The sequence below is a fragment of the Lucilia cuprina genome, chromosome 4 (assembly GCF_022045245.1).
Source record: "Lucilia cuprina isolate Lc7/37 chromosome 4, ASM2204524v1, whole genome shotgun sequence".
Classification (NCBI taxonomy): domain Eukaryota; kingdom Metazoa; phylum Arthropoda; class Insecta; order Diptera; family Calliphoridae; genus Lucilia; species Lucilia cuprina.
In genome coordinates, this window is record NC_060952.1 from 57,347,482 (window position 1) to 57,362,867 (window position 15,386).

Here is a 15,386-nt window from a genome sequence, read left to right on the forward strand (position 1 = left end):
ATCGGGATAAAATATGGCGTGAGCGTAGCCAAGGAATATTCGATGCCCTGCAGATGCCCCAGGGACGGCGCTGTGGCGGCTCAAATTAGGGTACCTACGACATGTAAAATTTTTAAACTCGTGTCATTTTTTGTTTTTCACCCAAATACAAAGATTTTTATATTTTCTGAATGCTTGGACTTACTACTTATCTCTTATAATATCCGAGTTATAGGCATTTAAAAATTTAGTGATACAAAATTTACCATAACTTGGTCCGCTCTTTTTTAATACCGGGCGTAATTCTGGACCGAATGGACTCAATTTCTTGTTAGTTAGACAACAAAATTTCCAATAATATACAAAAAATTTTAGATCAATATCATTTACAGATCCAAAAATATACGTTTTTTAATTTAAAAATTCAACAAATTTTAGTTTTTTGCCGTTTTTTTTTGCCAACTTTTACTTTGGAATACCTGTATCGGAAATGACAATATTTAAAGGATGAAATAAGTGCACTGGAGCCCATTTGCATAAAAATAAAGGAATTCTCTATTAACGTATTATATCAGCTAAGCTTAACAATGATTGATGGAAAGGTCAGCAATGCCATAACAGAAACATCTTCCTTCTGGAGTTGCGGTAGTACAAATACGGCGAGAAGGTTTTTTCGTGATTTTGAAATTACTTCAAAAAAAACTGGAATCGACAAGGAGTTGCTTCGAAGAGTTAACACTATTTTAATGGCACTGAATAGTAAACATAAAATTAATGGAAATCAATTTGGGGAATATACATCTGAAATTTCTAAATTACTTGTATCTCTGTATCCATGAAGCGATCCTATTTCTTCATTTGAGTTCCGATTTAAAAAACTCAACATCTTTTAGAAAATTTACCTAGTACTATTGTTTTCATCAATATATGTAACAAAATCAAGAGTTAACCTTATGGATGAAAATAATAGTACTAGGTAAATTTTATAAAAGATGTTGAGTTTTCCTTAATTAATTTGTCACTTAAAAAACATTAGGTAGTCATGTTATATATCAATGGAAAGGTAATTTTGTCTATTTTTCAAAACTGAAAATTAAACAATTCGCGGAATACTTAAAAAAATAAAAAATGATTTTATTCAGTTTTTGCGAAGATACAAATTTTTCAAATTGCAATAAAAATTTTATTTATAAATATTTTTTAATGAAATTTTACAGTTAGGTAGATTTTTCACTCAAAATCCAAAATTAAATAAAAATTTCGAATTTTCTTATTAAAAATCCCGGTATTCAAAAAAAAGTTTTAAAAAATCCCAAAAATGGGATTTTTTGGTTTTTTGCCTATTATATCCATACCAGGGGCGGGGTTATCGAAATACATTACAAAATGATTAAGAACATATTGGGTCATATAAAACAGGTCACTATAATTTTCTTCTTAGAAACTTTTTAGATAACTTAAAAAGAAAAAGATACTTTTTTCCCAAAAAAAATGGCAAAAAATCGCCTTTTTTTAATTTTTATACCCTTCACCTTCGTGATAAGGGTCAGTTCAAACCAAACTCTCTTTATGAACGGTTGTGTCCATTAAAGCGCTTAGCAATTAAAAAAGAAAAACAAGAATTAACAGTTACAAAAGTGATATTATATTTTGTTTTGATTATTGCCTACTCTCGTTCTCGCTTGAGCTCGCACACGTGTAGTCAATTTAAAAACGAATAAAAGGGAATACAATTAGTGATGGCCCGCGGGGCCAAATCCTCATCTAAGAAGAAAAAATCATTTCCTAAGAAAATCATGATTAACACTCATAGACCTGTGGCCTATAACCCAAATATCGCATCATGTTCAAGAAATAGATTTAGTCTATTAGCCGGTATGAACGATATGGAAGTTCTTCCCGAATCAAATATAAATGAAGTCAAAAAAACTAAGCCACCCCCCTACAGAGATCCAAAATCTTTTGGGCAAAGATTGTATGTACAAACGTACTTCCATTGGTACTAACATTTTTCCTCCTAGTATTGAAGTATACGAATGCTGTAAACAAATATTAAGGGAAAATCAAATAGAATTTCACTCTTATAATCCGAAGGAAAATAGGCTCTACACAACGTTTCTTTACGGTTTACCCCAAATAAAAACAGATGACATCATGGCAGAACTAAAAAGTTATAATCTTATACCCTCGTCAGTGACAGAGGTTAACACAAAGTTCAGTTCATCGAACAACGCTGTTTACAAAGTACAGTTCACTAGGAAAACTTTCAATCCTGAATCATTAAAAAAGATTAGAACAATATCTAATGTAATAATTAGTTGGAAAAAGTACAAACCAAAAAATGATAAACCAACCCAATGTTGGAACTGCCTTATGTATGGACATGGTGGTGAACATTGTTTTAGACTTCTAAAACAATGTTCACCACCATGTCCATACATAAGGCAGTTCCAACATTGGGTTGGTTTATCATTTTTTGGTTTGTACTTTTTCCAACTAATTATTACATTAGATATTGTTCTAATCTTTTTTAATGATTCAGCCTGCATGATTTGTGCCAACGATCATCATACAAAAGATTGTCCTTATAACTCAAATGACAAAAGTCCTGCTGCCTTTTCATGTTTCAACTGTAAAAAATATGGAAAAGAACGAATTGATCACTCTGCGAATGTCATTAATTGTCCCCTACGATCATTATATCTTGAGACAAGGGCTAGAGCAACCTCTAAAAGCTTTCAACGAAACAACAGGAGAAATCAAAGTGACACATTTCATTACAACAATGCTGACTTCCCAAATATAGTTTCAAATACAGTTAACAATAATAAAAATAACAACGTTTTTCATAATAAGCCAACCTATGCTAACCAGCTGAAATCAAATAATGACATTTTTAGTATTGATGAATTATTCGATATATTCTCAAAAACAATGGAAGACTTAAGTAGATGTACTTCCAAAGTGCAACAAATTCAGGTCGTAATGTCAATGGTTAAATATGCCTATGGATTACGTTAATATAAATGAATTCAAAATACTTCACTGGAATGCCAATGGCATCTCAAATTATTCCAAACTAACTCAATTTGAGTTTCTACTAGAAAAAGAAAAAAATAAAGTTGCTTCTGTTAACGAAACCTTTTTTAATGAAACGAGTAAACCATATTTCAAAAATTATTATATTTATCGAAATGACAGAACCGACGGATCAAGGGGAGGAGGAGTTGCTCTCATTATCCATAAACATATTAACCACAAAAATATTTCTGTGGATAAAACTAAATCAATAGAAAATATTTCAATTGAAATATTGATAAATAACATACCTATGAAAATAATAGCAGCATATTCAGCCCATTATAACCATAATTTTAAACATGATATCCTTAAATTAACTTCACCAAGCAAAGATTACATACTACTTGGAGATTTAAACGCCAAGCATACCTCGTGGAACTGTATAAGAAATAACACCGCTGGTAACGTGCTCAGTCAATTACAACATACATGCAACTTCTTCGTTTATTATCCAAATGATCCAACCTACTACCCTCATCAACACGGACGTGCTCCCTCTACAATAGATTTAGTCTTAAGCAACACCACATTAAATTTGAACCTAGAAGTACTAGAATATGAGATTAGTTTAACAACTGTAAATACGGTAGATTTAAGCTATTATAACTATAAATTAACCAATTGGAATTCCTTTCCAAACTATATAGATAACAAAATAGTTTCTAACACTAATATATATAATACTAACACAATTATCGATAATGACTTAAGTACTTTAAGCAAAATCATTCTGGAAGCTAGAGACATATCTACTCCTAAATTATATCCTTCAGACAAAGTTACATTACCTGATAAAGTGATTAAATATATAAAAGTAAGAAGAACATTTAATAGGAAATTTCATAGATCGACTAACTCATTTGAAGCTAATTTCTACAAATAATATTCAAGGTTTCTGAGCAAGTTAATTGATGAGAATATTAATACTGAAAGAAATAGGAAATGGTCAGCACTTTTATCCAAATTGAAGCCAGGTGACATTTTGGAGAATAAGTAGAAAACCTACGAGCTAAAGGTCAGACAAAAATCCCCCATTTGAATGTAGGAATTACTGAAATTATTTCTGACAGCGGGAAGGCTGAAGTACTCGCCAATAGATTTGTTCAGGCTAATAACCTCACAGCACATTTCAGTCATTCCTTTGACAAGAAAGTTGATTCTTTAGTAGAAAACTTTCGAAATCAATACATAGATTTTGACGATTTCAGATATACATCTCTCTGTGAAATGATTAACTTAATTTCATCACTCAAATCATCTAAATCCCCCGGGTTTGACAACATATCGAATCTTCTATTGAAAAAACTTCCCTTAAATGCTATAAAACTACTGGTTACAATATTTAATGGTTGTATTAAACTTAATTATTTTCCCAGTATATTTAAAACAGCAAAGATAATTCCCATTCATAAACCCAACAAACCAAAATTAGTTTGCTGAGCAATTTAGGTAAGCTTTTAGAGAAAATTGTACATTCCCGACTTAATCAATTCATTGAAGAAAATTCTATTCTTTCCAAATCACAATTCGGTTTTAGGAAAGAGCACAGTACAACACACCAGATAAATAGAATTAAAAATAAAATTATTAACAACATTACCACCAAACGGTCCACTGGTATGATACTACTAGATATAGAAAAGGCCTTTGACACAGTCTGGCATAAAGGCCTTTTATATAAACTTCTAGAAGCTAATGTACCAAAATATTTGTGTGGATTAATTGACAGTTTTTTAGATAGCAGAAACTTTTGTGTTGCTCTAAATGGAGTAAATTCCGCACCTAAAGGAATAACTAATGGTTTACCACAGGGTTCCGTATTATCCCCAATACTCTACTCAATCTATACTTCGGATTTTACAGCACCAAAAGATTTAGAAACAGCTTACTATGCAGATGATACTGCTTTGATCTCATCGAGCAAACTTACCAGCGCATTGCTTAGGAAAATGGACTCTCAGCTTGCACTAAATATTTCCATAAATGGAGAATTAAAATAAACCCAAATAAAACTATAATATTTCCATATAACAAATCTCCTAAAAGAATCCCAAGAAGACAAATATCCATAGGGAATGAGCACATCTCTATAGATAATTGCGTTAAATATCTAGGTGTGATCTTAGATAAAAAGTTAATTTTTACAGAACACATTGAACAGGCGTGTCAAAAAGCAATCAAAGCTTTAAATGTATCAAATATCCAAAAATTATTTATTTATTATAATTCCATTATGTTATTTGCTGTAATATCGAATTGATAAAATCTCAAAATTTTGTATATATTGTAAATAAACCAGTTAATAAAGGATGAATAAAAAAATCTAAAAAAATCGTGAGAAGGGTATATATAAGTTTGTCATTCCGTTTGTAATTTCTATAATATAATTTTCCGACCCTATAAAGTATATTCTTGATCCTTATAGATAGCGGAGTCGATTAAGCCATGTCCGTCTGTCCGTCTGTCTGCCCGTCTGTCTGTCTGTTGAAATAAGTTTTAGAGGACCCCAGATATCGGCGAGATCCGAATCTTCAATAAATCTATTAGACATGCTTTCGAGAAGATCGTTATTTGAAATCATCAAAATCGGTTGGTAAATAACGGGGGTATGAGCAAAAATCCGAGACAACCTCTGAAAATTTCATCAAAAAATTGTTAAAAAAGCAACAAAAACACTGTACATAAAAAAGATGTACACTTGTGTGTGTAAATGTATTTTGTTTTATTCAGCTGTGTATTTTTTTGTATGTTTGGAATCCAAACATGCAAAAAATACACAGCAAAAAAATATGATTTGCATTTTTTGTTAAAATAAAATAATTTTCCCTTTTGTTTTGCAAATGTATTTTTTAATGAATAGAAAAAAGTATTTAAAACGTTTTCAGTTTTATGAGAGTAGATTGTGAGTTATTGTACAATAATTTTTATGCGAATAATGTAAGTTTGAAATTTAAAACTAACACAAATTTTTTCCAAGTGCTTTTTAAAACAATTTTTTTACGATAAACAAAAACAAAATCTACGTCTCGTCAATGTTTACCAGCAATGAATCAGAGGTCGAAGTCGACCGGCTTCGAGTCGGAGCTTAGCCGCCGCCGAACTATATTTAGTTGCTTGAGCCGCCGCCGAAACATTCGGCTTAAATCGACTCAAATTTTTTTAATGTTTTTATTAACTAGACTGTAAGATCAATTATGTTTAAAATACACTACGGTGAAGGGTATATAAGATTCGGCACAGCCAAACTATAACATTGGACTTAGTCATGATTTTTACATAATTCTTTCACTGCTTGATATATAAACTTGTTGTTATTTGGACCCGCTATTATCAAAAAACTAAACTAAGGACGGTAAAAATTTTAATTTTCAAATGCGAATATCTCCTAAACTATAAGAGATAAGATATTTTTTAAATCGGAACTCAAATGAAGAAATAGGATCGTTTTAAAATTTAACATAGCCGAGGTGTCCTAATTTTAGGACCCCCCGCAGGGCCAAATTCAAAACCTAAACTTTACAACATTATTAAAATCGGATTACCCGTTTAGAAGTTACCGAATTATTTCCCTCTTTTTCCCTATACCACTGTGCAACAGTACACAAAGTATTGTGTCATGGTCAAATAATAATTGAATCGAATATTCTTCTTCCACTTGGAGAGTTAACAGAAGAAGCCCAGGAAGCGAGGAATCGAAATTTTAAGCATGTTCAACTAGTTAGCTCAAGAAAATGCTCCAGGTAATCACAGAATGAAGATATTTTAATAGTTTACTTCTATCTTCTGATCCTGTTCTTTAAACTATGCGAAAAAGATGGATTTGTTATAAAACTCTATCATCTCAAAACAAGGATGATTTAAAGAACTTATATTACCTTCTGGATATGTATACCGATATAACAGATTATTTTATAGAAATTTAACAAATATGTAATATAAGACAAAATCTTTATTTATGAACAAAACTCAATGAAATTTTCAACGCTTGTTAAATATGTCATGAAAAAAATTGAAAAGGTCAAAGGGCATCCCGCAATTCCCAAAAATAGGAATGAAAATCCCAAAAATGGGATTTTTTACATTTTTGCCCATAGGGTCCACATTTCTCTCAGGGCTGGGAAAATACTTTTGGAGTAAATATAAAATATATTGAGGTTTCCAAAACTGCTTTCAGTTTTCTGATCTTAGCTTTGTGATTTTAGAACATGTCGCCCAAAATTGAAGTTTTGATAAAAAATAGGTCATATTCGGAAGGACGCAGTGGCATCATTTTCAAAAAATAGGACAAGTTTTTTACGCCAAAGCGTTCTGCGTAAAGATACCTTTTAGAAAACTATAAAATTGTTATATGTTCTTAAAGAAAATTTTATTTTATTAATAAAAGAGTTAAGTCACATTTTTTGAAAAAAAAACGGCAAAAAACTAAAATTTTTTGAATTTTTAAATTAAAAAACGTATATTTTTGGATCTGTAAATGATATTGATCTCAAATTTTTTGCATATTATTGGAAATTTTGTTGTCTAACTAACAAAAAATTGAGTCCATTTGGTCCAAAATTACGCCAGGTATTCAAAAAAAAGGCGGACCAAGGTTTGGTAAATTTTGTATCACTAAATTTTTAAATGCCTATAACTCGGATATTATAAGAGATAAGTAGTATGCCCAAGCATTCAGAAAATATAAAAATCTTTGTATTTGGGTGAAAAACAAAAAATGGCACGAGTTTAAAAATTTTACATGTCGTAGGTGCCCTACTTTGAGCCGCCACAGCGCCATCCCTGGGGCATCTGCAGGGTTGATCTTCAATTTTATCCCGATCAGATCAGCCGTTTAGAAATGCCAGATTCATTTCTAAAAAATTTCGATTCTGCCCCACTGTGAACTGTGGGGAACAGCCTCCTCATCTATTGTTGAAAAATTACAAAGAAAGCAGTCAGCACTGTTAAGGTCAATAACATGTGCCCCGTGGTACATTCGCAATTGTAATATTCATAGGGATCTCAATGTCCCTATAATATTCGAGGAGATCAAATCCTCTTGTTTTACATACTTGTCGAAACTAATGGATCACCCAAATCACCTTGCCAGGGGGTTGCTGTCATTTGATGGTCATAGACGACTGAGAAGAAAGGAAACATTGGCTTTTGCCAGATAATCAAATTATCGAGAACATTGGTTGAAATTGTATTGCCAATACAACGTTAGTTATAATTTAGGTTAAGATTTTAATACTTGTTGAAAATTTCTACATAAGAAAGATTCAATAAAGAATAAACAAAATGAAAAAGTATACCAAAAGGAAAATTAAATGATAATAAGCAAATAGAATAAAAATTTCAAAAACGAACATAGCAAAATAATTTTTTGTGTCATTAATAAAATGACTGGGGTTAGATTTAAAAAACGATTTTAATACTTCTTTTAATATTTTATATAATATTTGTTGATCTGTGATTAATATTTAATGAATAAATCATCACTTCATAAAACTGGTATAATACAGGATAATTTGATGACAATAGAATTCAAAAAATTACAAAAAATTACTTCTCTAGAGTAGTTATAAATAAAAAGTTCGAAATAAGTACTCCTATGGTTAAAAACATGGTAAATAAGACCGGTCTTGGTTGTAGTCGTTCTGTGGCTAAACCTCGTAGTTTTAGAAAGAATCGTTCTACTCGTCTTCTAATTGCAAAGAAAACAATGTCCTTTACTGGACCAGAAGAATATTAAGTTTAGCGGTGGCAAATTGTTTTTCAGGACAAATATTGATCGAATTAAATTATAAAAAGATACTATGTGTGTTATAAGGTAGAGATCCATTAAAAAGGCATAAAGTATTCCTAAACTGTGGAAACTGGGCCCATAGTTTGGAAATTTAAAAACGACAATGGCCCTAAAAACCAACTTTAGATTTGCAATCGAACGGCTAGACTCGAAAGTAATACATGTATTGAAGTGGCCTGCCTATTCACCATATCTCAATCCAATAGAAAATCTATGCACAGTGGGGCAGAATGGAAATTTTTTGGAAATAAATCTGGAATTTCTAATTTGGCGTGAGCGTAGCCAAGGAGTATTCGAGTTTAAGTTTTGAAGATGAACCCCGCAGATGCCCCAGGGACGGAGCTGTGGCGGCTCAAAGTAGGGTACATACGACATATAAAATTTTTAAACTCCTGCCATTTTTTTGTTTTTCACCCAAAAAAGATTTTTATATTTTCTGAAAGCGCTCGACGAGATCTTACTACTTATCTCTTATAATATCCGAGTTATAGGCATTTAAAAATTTAGTGATACAGAATTTACCATACCTTGGTCCGCCTTTTTTGAACACCGGGCGTAATTTGGACCAATTTTTTCTTGTTAGTTAGACAACAAAATTTCCAATAATATACAAAAAATTTCAGATCAATATCATTTACAGATCCAAAAATATACGTTTTTTAATTTAAAAATTCAAAAAATTTTAGATTTTTGCCGTTTTTTGTCCAAAATGTGTCTTAACTCTTTTATTAATAAAATAAAATTTTCTTTAAGAACATATAATAATTTTATAGTTTTCTAAAAGGTATCTTTACGCAGAACGCTTTGGCGTAAAAAACTTGTCCTATTTTTTGAAAATATTGCCACTGCGTCCTTCCGAATATGACCTATTTTTTATCAAAACTTCAACTTTGGGCGACATGTTCTAAAATCCCAAAGCTGGGATCAGAAAACTGAAAGCAGTTTTGGAAACCTCAATATGTTTTCTATTTACTCCAAAAGTATTTTCACAGCCCTGAAAGAAATGCGGACCCTATGGGCAAAAATGTAAAAAATCCCATTTTTGGCATTTTCATTCCTATTTTTGGGAATTGCGGGATGCCCTTTGACCTTTTCATTTTTTTTTTGCATTTTCTTATTGGAAATGACAAATTTAACAAGCGTTGAAGATTTCATTGAGGTTTGTTCATAAATAAAGATTTTGTCATATATTACATATTTGTTAAATTTCTAAAACTACGATTTATATCAAAATTTTAATAGGGTCGCAGATAGCTACAACAATTTAGTCCATATTTATCCCTTAATATATTTTTTTAGTTAGATATGGAAATTCTCGACCCTTTACAAAAAATTTCAAGCCAATATCTAAATTACATTCAAAAATATGTTCATTTAAACCTGTGTCCTTTAATTTCATCTTTTTCATATTTTAGTATTAAGTATGACAGAACATACATTTGGTGTTGAATAAAATATTTGGACAATTTTTAAAAATTATGTAGTTAATTATTTTATTAAAGACTATAACATTGTATATACAATAAAAAATATATAATTTTATTATGAGCCACGCACAACAACACCTAAATCACCCCACTCAAACCACCTTTCCCGCCCACGGAAATATAAAACACAATTTAATACAATATCATCAGTTAGTATAATAGCTTTTTTATTTGAACTGTTTATCTTTAAACATAATACAATTAATTCTTACAACCTACTTATATAGTTAATTCCTAACACTACTTATTTTCTATAAAATAATCTGTCATATCGGTATACATATCCAGAAGGTAATATAATTCCTTTAAATCTTCCTCGTTTTGAGATGATAGAGTTTCATAACAAATCCATCTTTTTCGCATAGTTGAAAGAACAGGATCAGAAGATAGAAGTAAACTATTAAAAATATCTTCATTCTGTGATTGCCTGGAGCATTTTCTTGAGCTAAAAAGTTGAACATGTTTAAAATCTAGATTCCTCGCTTCCTGGGCTTCTCCAAGTGGAAGAATATTCGATTCAATTATTATTTGACCATGACACAATACTTTGTGTACTGTTGGTGTTAGTTCCCTCCATGGATACAGAGATACAAGTAATTTAGAAATTTCAGATGTATATTCCCCAAATCGATTTCCATTAATTTTATGTTTACTATTCAGGGCCATTAAAATAGTGTTAACTCTTCGAAGCAACTCCTTATCGATTCCAGTTATTTTTGAAGTAATATCAAAATCACGAAAAAACCTTCTCGCCGTATTCCGTAATTTGTACTACCGCAACTTGGAAGTGGTTTGTCGATGTTTAATCTCATCTGAACTTTAAATTCTTCTTGGATTCTGCTTTTTTCCGCAGCTCTCAGTTCTTTCAATTCTTCATTATTTTTTGTTGATTTAGTAAGATTCTCTGGCACACTTCTATATTTGAGGTCGTATGCTATGTGTAAAAAGTAATCCAAAAATCGTATTCTGGCATGAAGTGCTGAAATTCAGAAAGACAGGACTTCTTCATTAATACTTCTGCTTTTGTTTATATTTGAGAATTGCGACTTTTTCTCATTACATATTGAGCATCTCCAGAAGGTGAAGTTTCTGTTATGGCATTGCTGACCTTTCCATCAATAATTGTTAAGCTTAGCTGATATGATACGTTAATAGAGAATTCCTTTATTTTTATGCAAATGGGCTCCAGTGCATTTATTTCATCTTTTAAATATTCCACTAAATCTTTTGTTGTTTTCTTTGACTCCTTTATATATTCAAATCCAATTGGTCTACAAAAATTTTTTGAACCCGGAGTTGTATTGATCCATATATGTTCAAATGAATTTCCGATGCTTGACGATGATGGATTAAGGGAATATGAACGAATTCGTAATGGCACTAATGATGACATAAATACACTTTTGTAGTCTGCTAATGTCCGACTTCCACAAGCTGTTTGTATTCTGGAAGTGCTTATAAACCGTCACATCCCCACTTACACATTAAGACAACATCACAGTTATGAATTTTCCTTAGTTGGTCTTCTGAAAAGTCTGCCACAATTCTTGATGCTGTGTTTTCGAGCAAAGATGATATATCAATACAAGCTTCCACATCATTAACAGCAATAGGTGGTGGTAGGATAGTTTGTTTTTTCCTGGATCGCCTTGTATGATGGTAATATATTGTGTCCTTTTTCATGCAGAGCTTTCCTTAATATTTTGGTACTTATTTCGACTGAGACCCAGTTCCAACATAAGCGCTATTGCTTCCTCTTCAGTAAAATTTGATTGTGATTTTGGAGTTGGTATACTTTCCACAATTCGCTTAAGTCGTTTTGGTGATGCATTAGGAAGAATAGTTGCAATATGTACGGCATCCATAGGTTGGTTTTCCTTTTTCAGCATTTCGTTAAATGTATCAGCAATTTCCTCATTTGAGATTGAAAAAAGTTTTTGTGTGACCCTCTTTTTTTTTGACCTTGAACATAAGTCTTCGTATGACTTGCAAGGCGCTCCTGCTGATGTGTTCTAAGTTGAGATTTCCGTAGTAGTTTCCACCTAACTACAAAATTTTAATTGAAATTTCTTTTGATTTCCATCCATAGACTTACTTTTTACATCAAAAAGTCTTCAATTTTTGATATGCCTGTTTTGTCTACTTTTGTCTTCAATTCTTTCTGGCCCTTTTGAAGATATACTCCATAAAACGGAACACAACTCTTTCGTACTTTAATGTAATTGGTCCATATATGTATGTATAAATACCCCTACTCGCTATAAAAATTAACACTGTCAATAGTAAAACCCCCATTAATGGACCTCTTTCAAATGTTACCCTGATGTTCTTATTAATATCAATATATAATAATAAAATATTCGAAATATCAAAGTTCATTTATATATCAGTGATTTGATGGTGGGTATAAAAGATTCGGCATAGCCGAATATAACACTTTTACTTGTTTAAATTTAAATAAAGAGATTAGAAAACTCGACTTATGTGTAAGTGGAAAAATTTCATTTGAATTGGCATTTCATTTTTTTATTTTGTGAACAAATTTTTTTTAAATAATCCTTAAAATCAGCCCCTATATAAATTTTCTTTTATTTACATTATTTTTAATTAGAATGTGAGATTTTACTTTTGTTATTCAGAAAATTTTAGTTTTTGCAATGTTAAAATTTTATTATTTTTATCCAGTAAACCCTGTTTCATTTAGATTTCTTTTAACTTTGGTTGGTTTACAGCACTGCTTATACGCTGTCATTATACAAGAAAAATTTTCGGTCTCAATACCCAACCGGAGCAAATTTTGTGAAAAACTTCAGATTTCAAATTGCAAAAATTTCTTTAATAAAAGATTAGCAGCAAGTATTAAAAAAGGAAATTTTAAAGAAATTAAAATTCGAAAATGGGCAAATCAATCTGGGTCCTTATTAGATTATATAGCAATCTGGTAAAGTCCGTACGTCTGTCTGTTGAAATCATGATAGAAATAACATGATCAGCTAGAGAGCTGAAATTACAGAAATATATTCTTGTGTGTTGTGTATTGTACCTACTAAAGTGTAGTAACAGTGATTGTGAACAGATCTTTGTAGCAAGTCGAGCTTTTGTATAGAAAATACCAACAACATTGTTATGACTATTGTAGCAGCTGCTGACATACAACGCTACAACATCAATTGTGAATTGAACATCTATGTTGGTAAGGTTTGTTTAGTATTTGGCTTACACGAATAGCATACTATTTATTCAACATTTATATGCTGAAACGATAATGCTCTGCAATCTTTTAGTATGATAAGAAATTCTATCACAAAATCACAACAAAACATTTGACTTTGATACAATATATTAGAGTTTTAAATAATTCCCCATTTAACATTTTATTACGCTAAACAAATAATCATATAATTAATCAAAAGCAAAAATAAATCTTTTCCGTTCTTTAAAAAAAATAACATTTAAAAACATATAAGAGTATCTTACCAACAACATTGTTATTGGTAAGAAATTACAAAAACACAACAAAAAATTTGATTTTGACACAAATATTATAGTTTAAAATCCTCGTGGAATCTTTTATTACGCTAACCAAATAATCAAAATCAAGAAGAAATATTTTCCGTTTCCGTCAAAAGTTTTAACGTGAGCCTTGACGGCATTTTCTCACGGTGGTCTTTTTCATCCACTGGGTAGACTTGAGAACGGTCTACCATCGCCCCTTTGTTCTTCGATGAAGAACAATTTGTGGCAATTTCTATACATTGGCTTGACCGGTCCATGCACATTTACTTTGCTGGAGTACTCAAGCTATCTAATCTGTGACCATTGGATGGTCAGCACCTAGAGGCGTAACCGGTGGACCGAAGTACGATCCAGAAATAAGCCGTAGACATTATTCTTACTCACAGGGACACACTGTGGTAATTTTGATATGAACAGAGTATACTCTGAACATATCAGGACAAGGAAGGAAAATTCAATGGTATCAAATGTATATGATACCTTTCATCCCATTCATACGACACATTCATAAGAGAAAAACATACGACATATTTATTATAGGTAGACGGGTGGGTGATTCCCGCCGTACCCAACATTCATCCCGTATCATATACAATTAATACCAGTCATTTCCAACGCTTAGTCCCACAGCCACTCCTCTGTGGGGTATCTGTTGTTTTCGACAACAGCACCGAACTTATCCCGAAATATTGACTTTATCATGCATCAGTCTTTTAACCGACACTTACGTGGATCCCAAAGGAACCTCAACCAACTGACCAACCAGGACATAGTCCTGCGGGCAACTGCCCACCCGTAGTACCAGATTATGCGGTGCTCTGGTCTGACCTCTGGCAATCTATGCAAGGACTAAACGAAGCATAGACTGTAACCAATTTTTTAGTCCCGGCCAGACTGGAGGTATTGGCCACCTCTTTATATCCCGGGATTGCAATAACACCAAGGCGGAGGTCTCAGTCGGTTGAACTTTTTATTACGCTAAGCAAATGATCATACAAATAATCAAAAGCAATAACAAATCTTTTCTGTTTTTTAAACCCTCTACAACATTATGTCATTCCGTTTGTAACATTAATAAATTAATATTAAGATTATTGTAAAAATCATAAAAAAATTTTTTCAGCATAAACATGTTTGCATTCTGAAATTGCATACAGTATATTTTCAAACTTAAAACTAACTGATGGTCTTAAATTGTCCTAATCTACTGATGGTCTTTTACATTTCTTTTACATTTAAGTGGAGTTAAATTGGCCCATAGTATTGTTTCAATTAATAAAGGTGGTGGATGTCTTTTTGGGTCCAAGACAACTTCCAAATTGAATTAGGTAATGTTCTTTTAATTTATAATGTAACAATAGAAAATAATAAATAATTCTCAATTCAATTACTCTCATCAAGTAATTAAAAAAGTGAACACTAGCACTATTGAATTATTATTTTGATGGTGCATACATAAATATAATCGATTTTAATTCATAATGAAGTAAAAAATCAATAACTAGAAGCCACTGCTTGTTAATGAAATATTACAT

General features: G+C 31.5%; 1 protein-coding gene across 1 annotated transcript; it reads left to right on the top strand.

The window, feature by feature from the left end:
* Positions 1–1,538: 1,538 nt before the first annotated feature.
* LOC124419548 lies at positions 1,539–4,485 on the top strand. The gene is made up of 2 exons (XM_046949524.1): positions 1,539–2,389; positions 2,519–4,485. The coding sequence occupies exons 1-2, from the start codon at positions 1,894–1,896 to the stop codon at positions 2,998–3,000; spliced, it is 978 nt and encodes a 325-aa protein (XP_046805480.1). The 5' UTR covers positions 1,539–1,893; the 3' UTR covers positions 3,001–4,485.
* Positions 4,486–15,386: the final 10,901 nt, after the last annotated feature.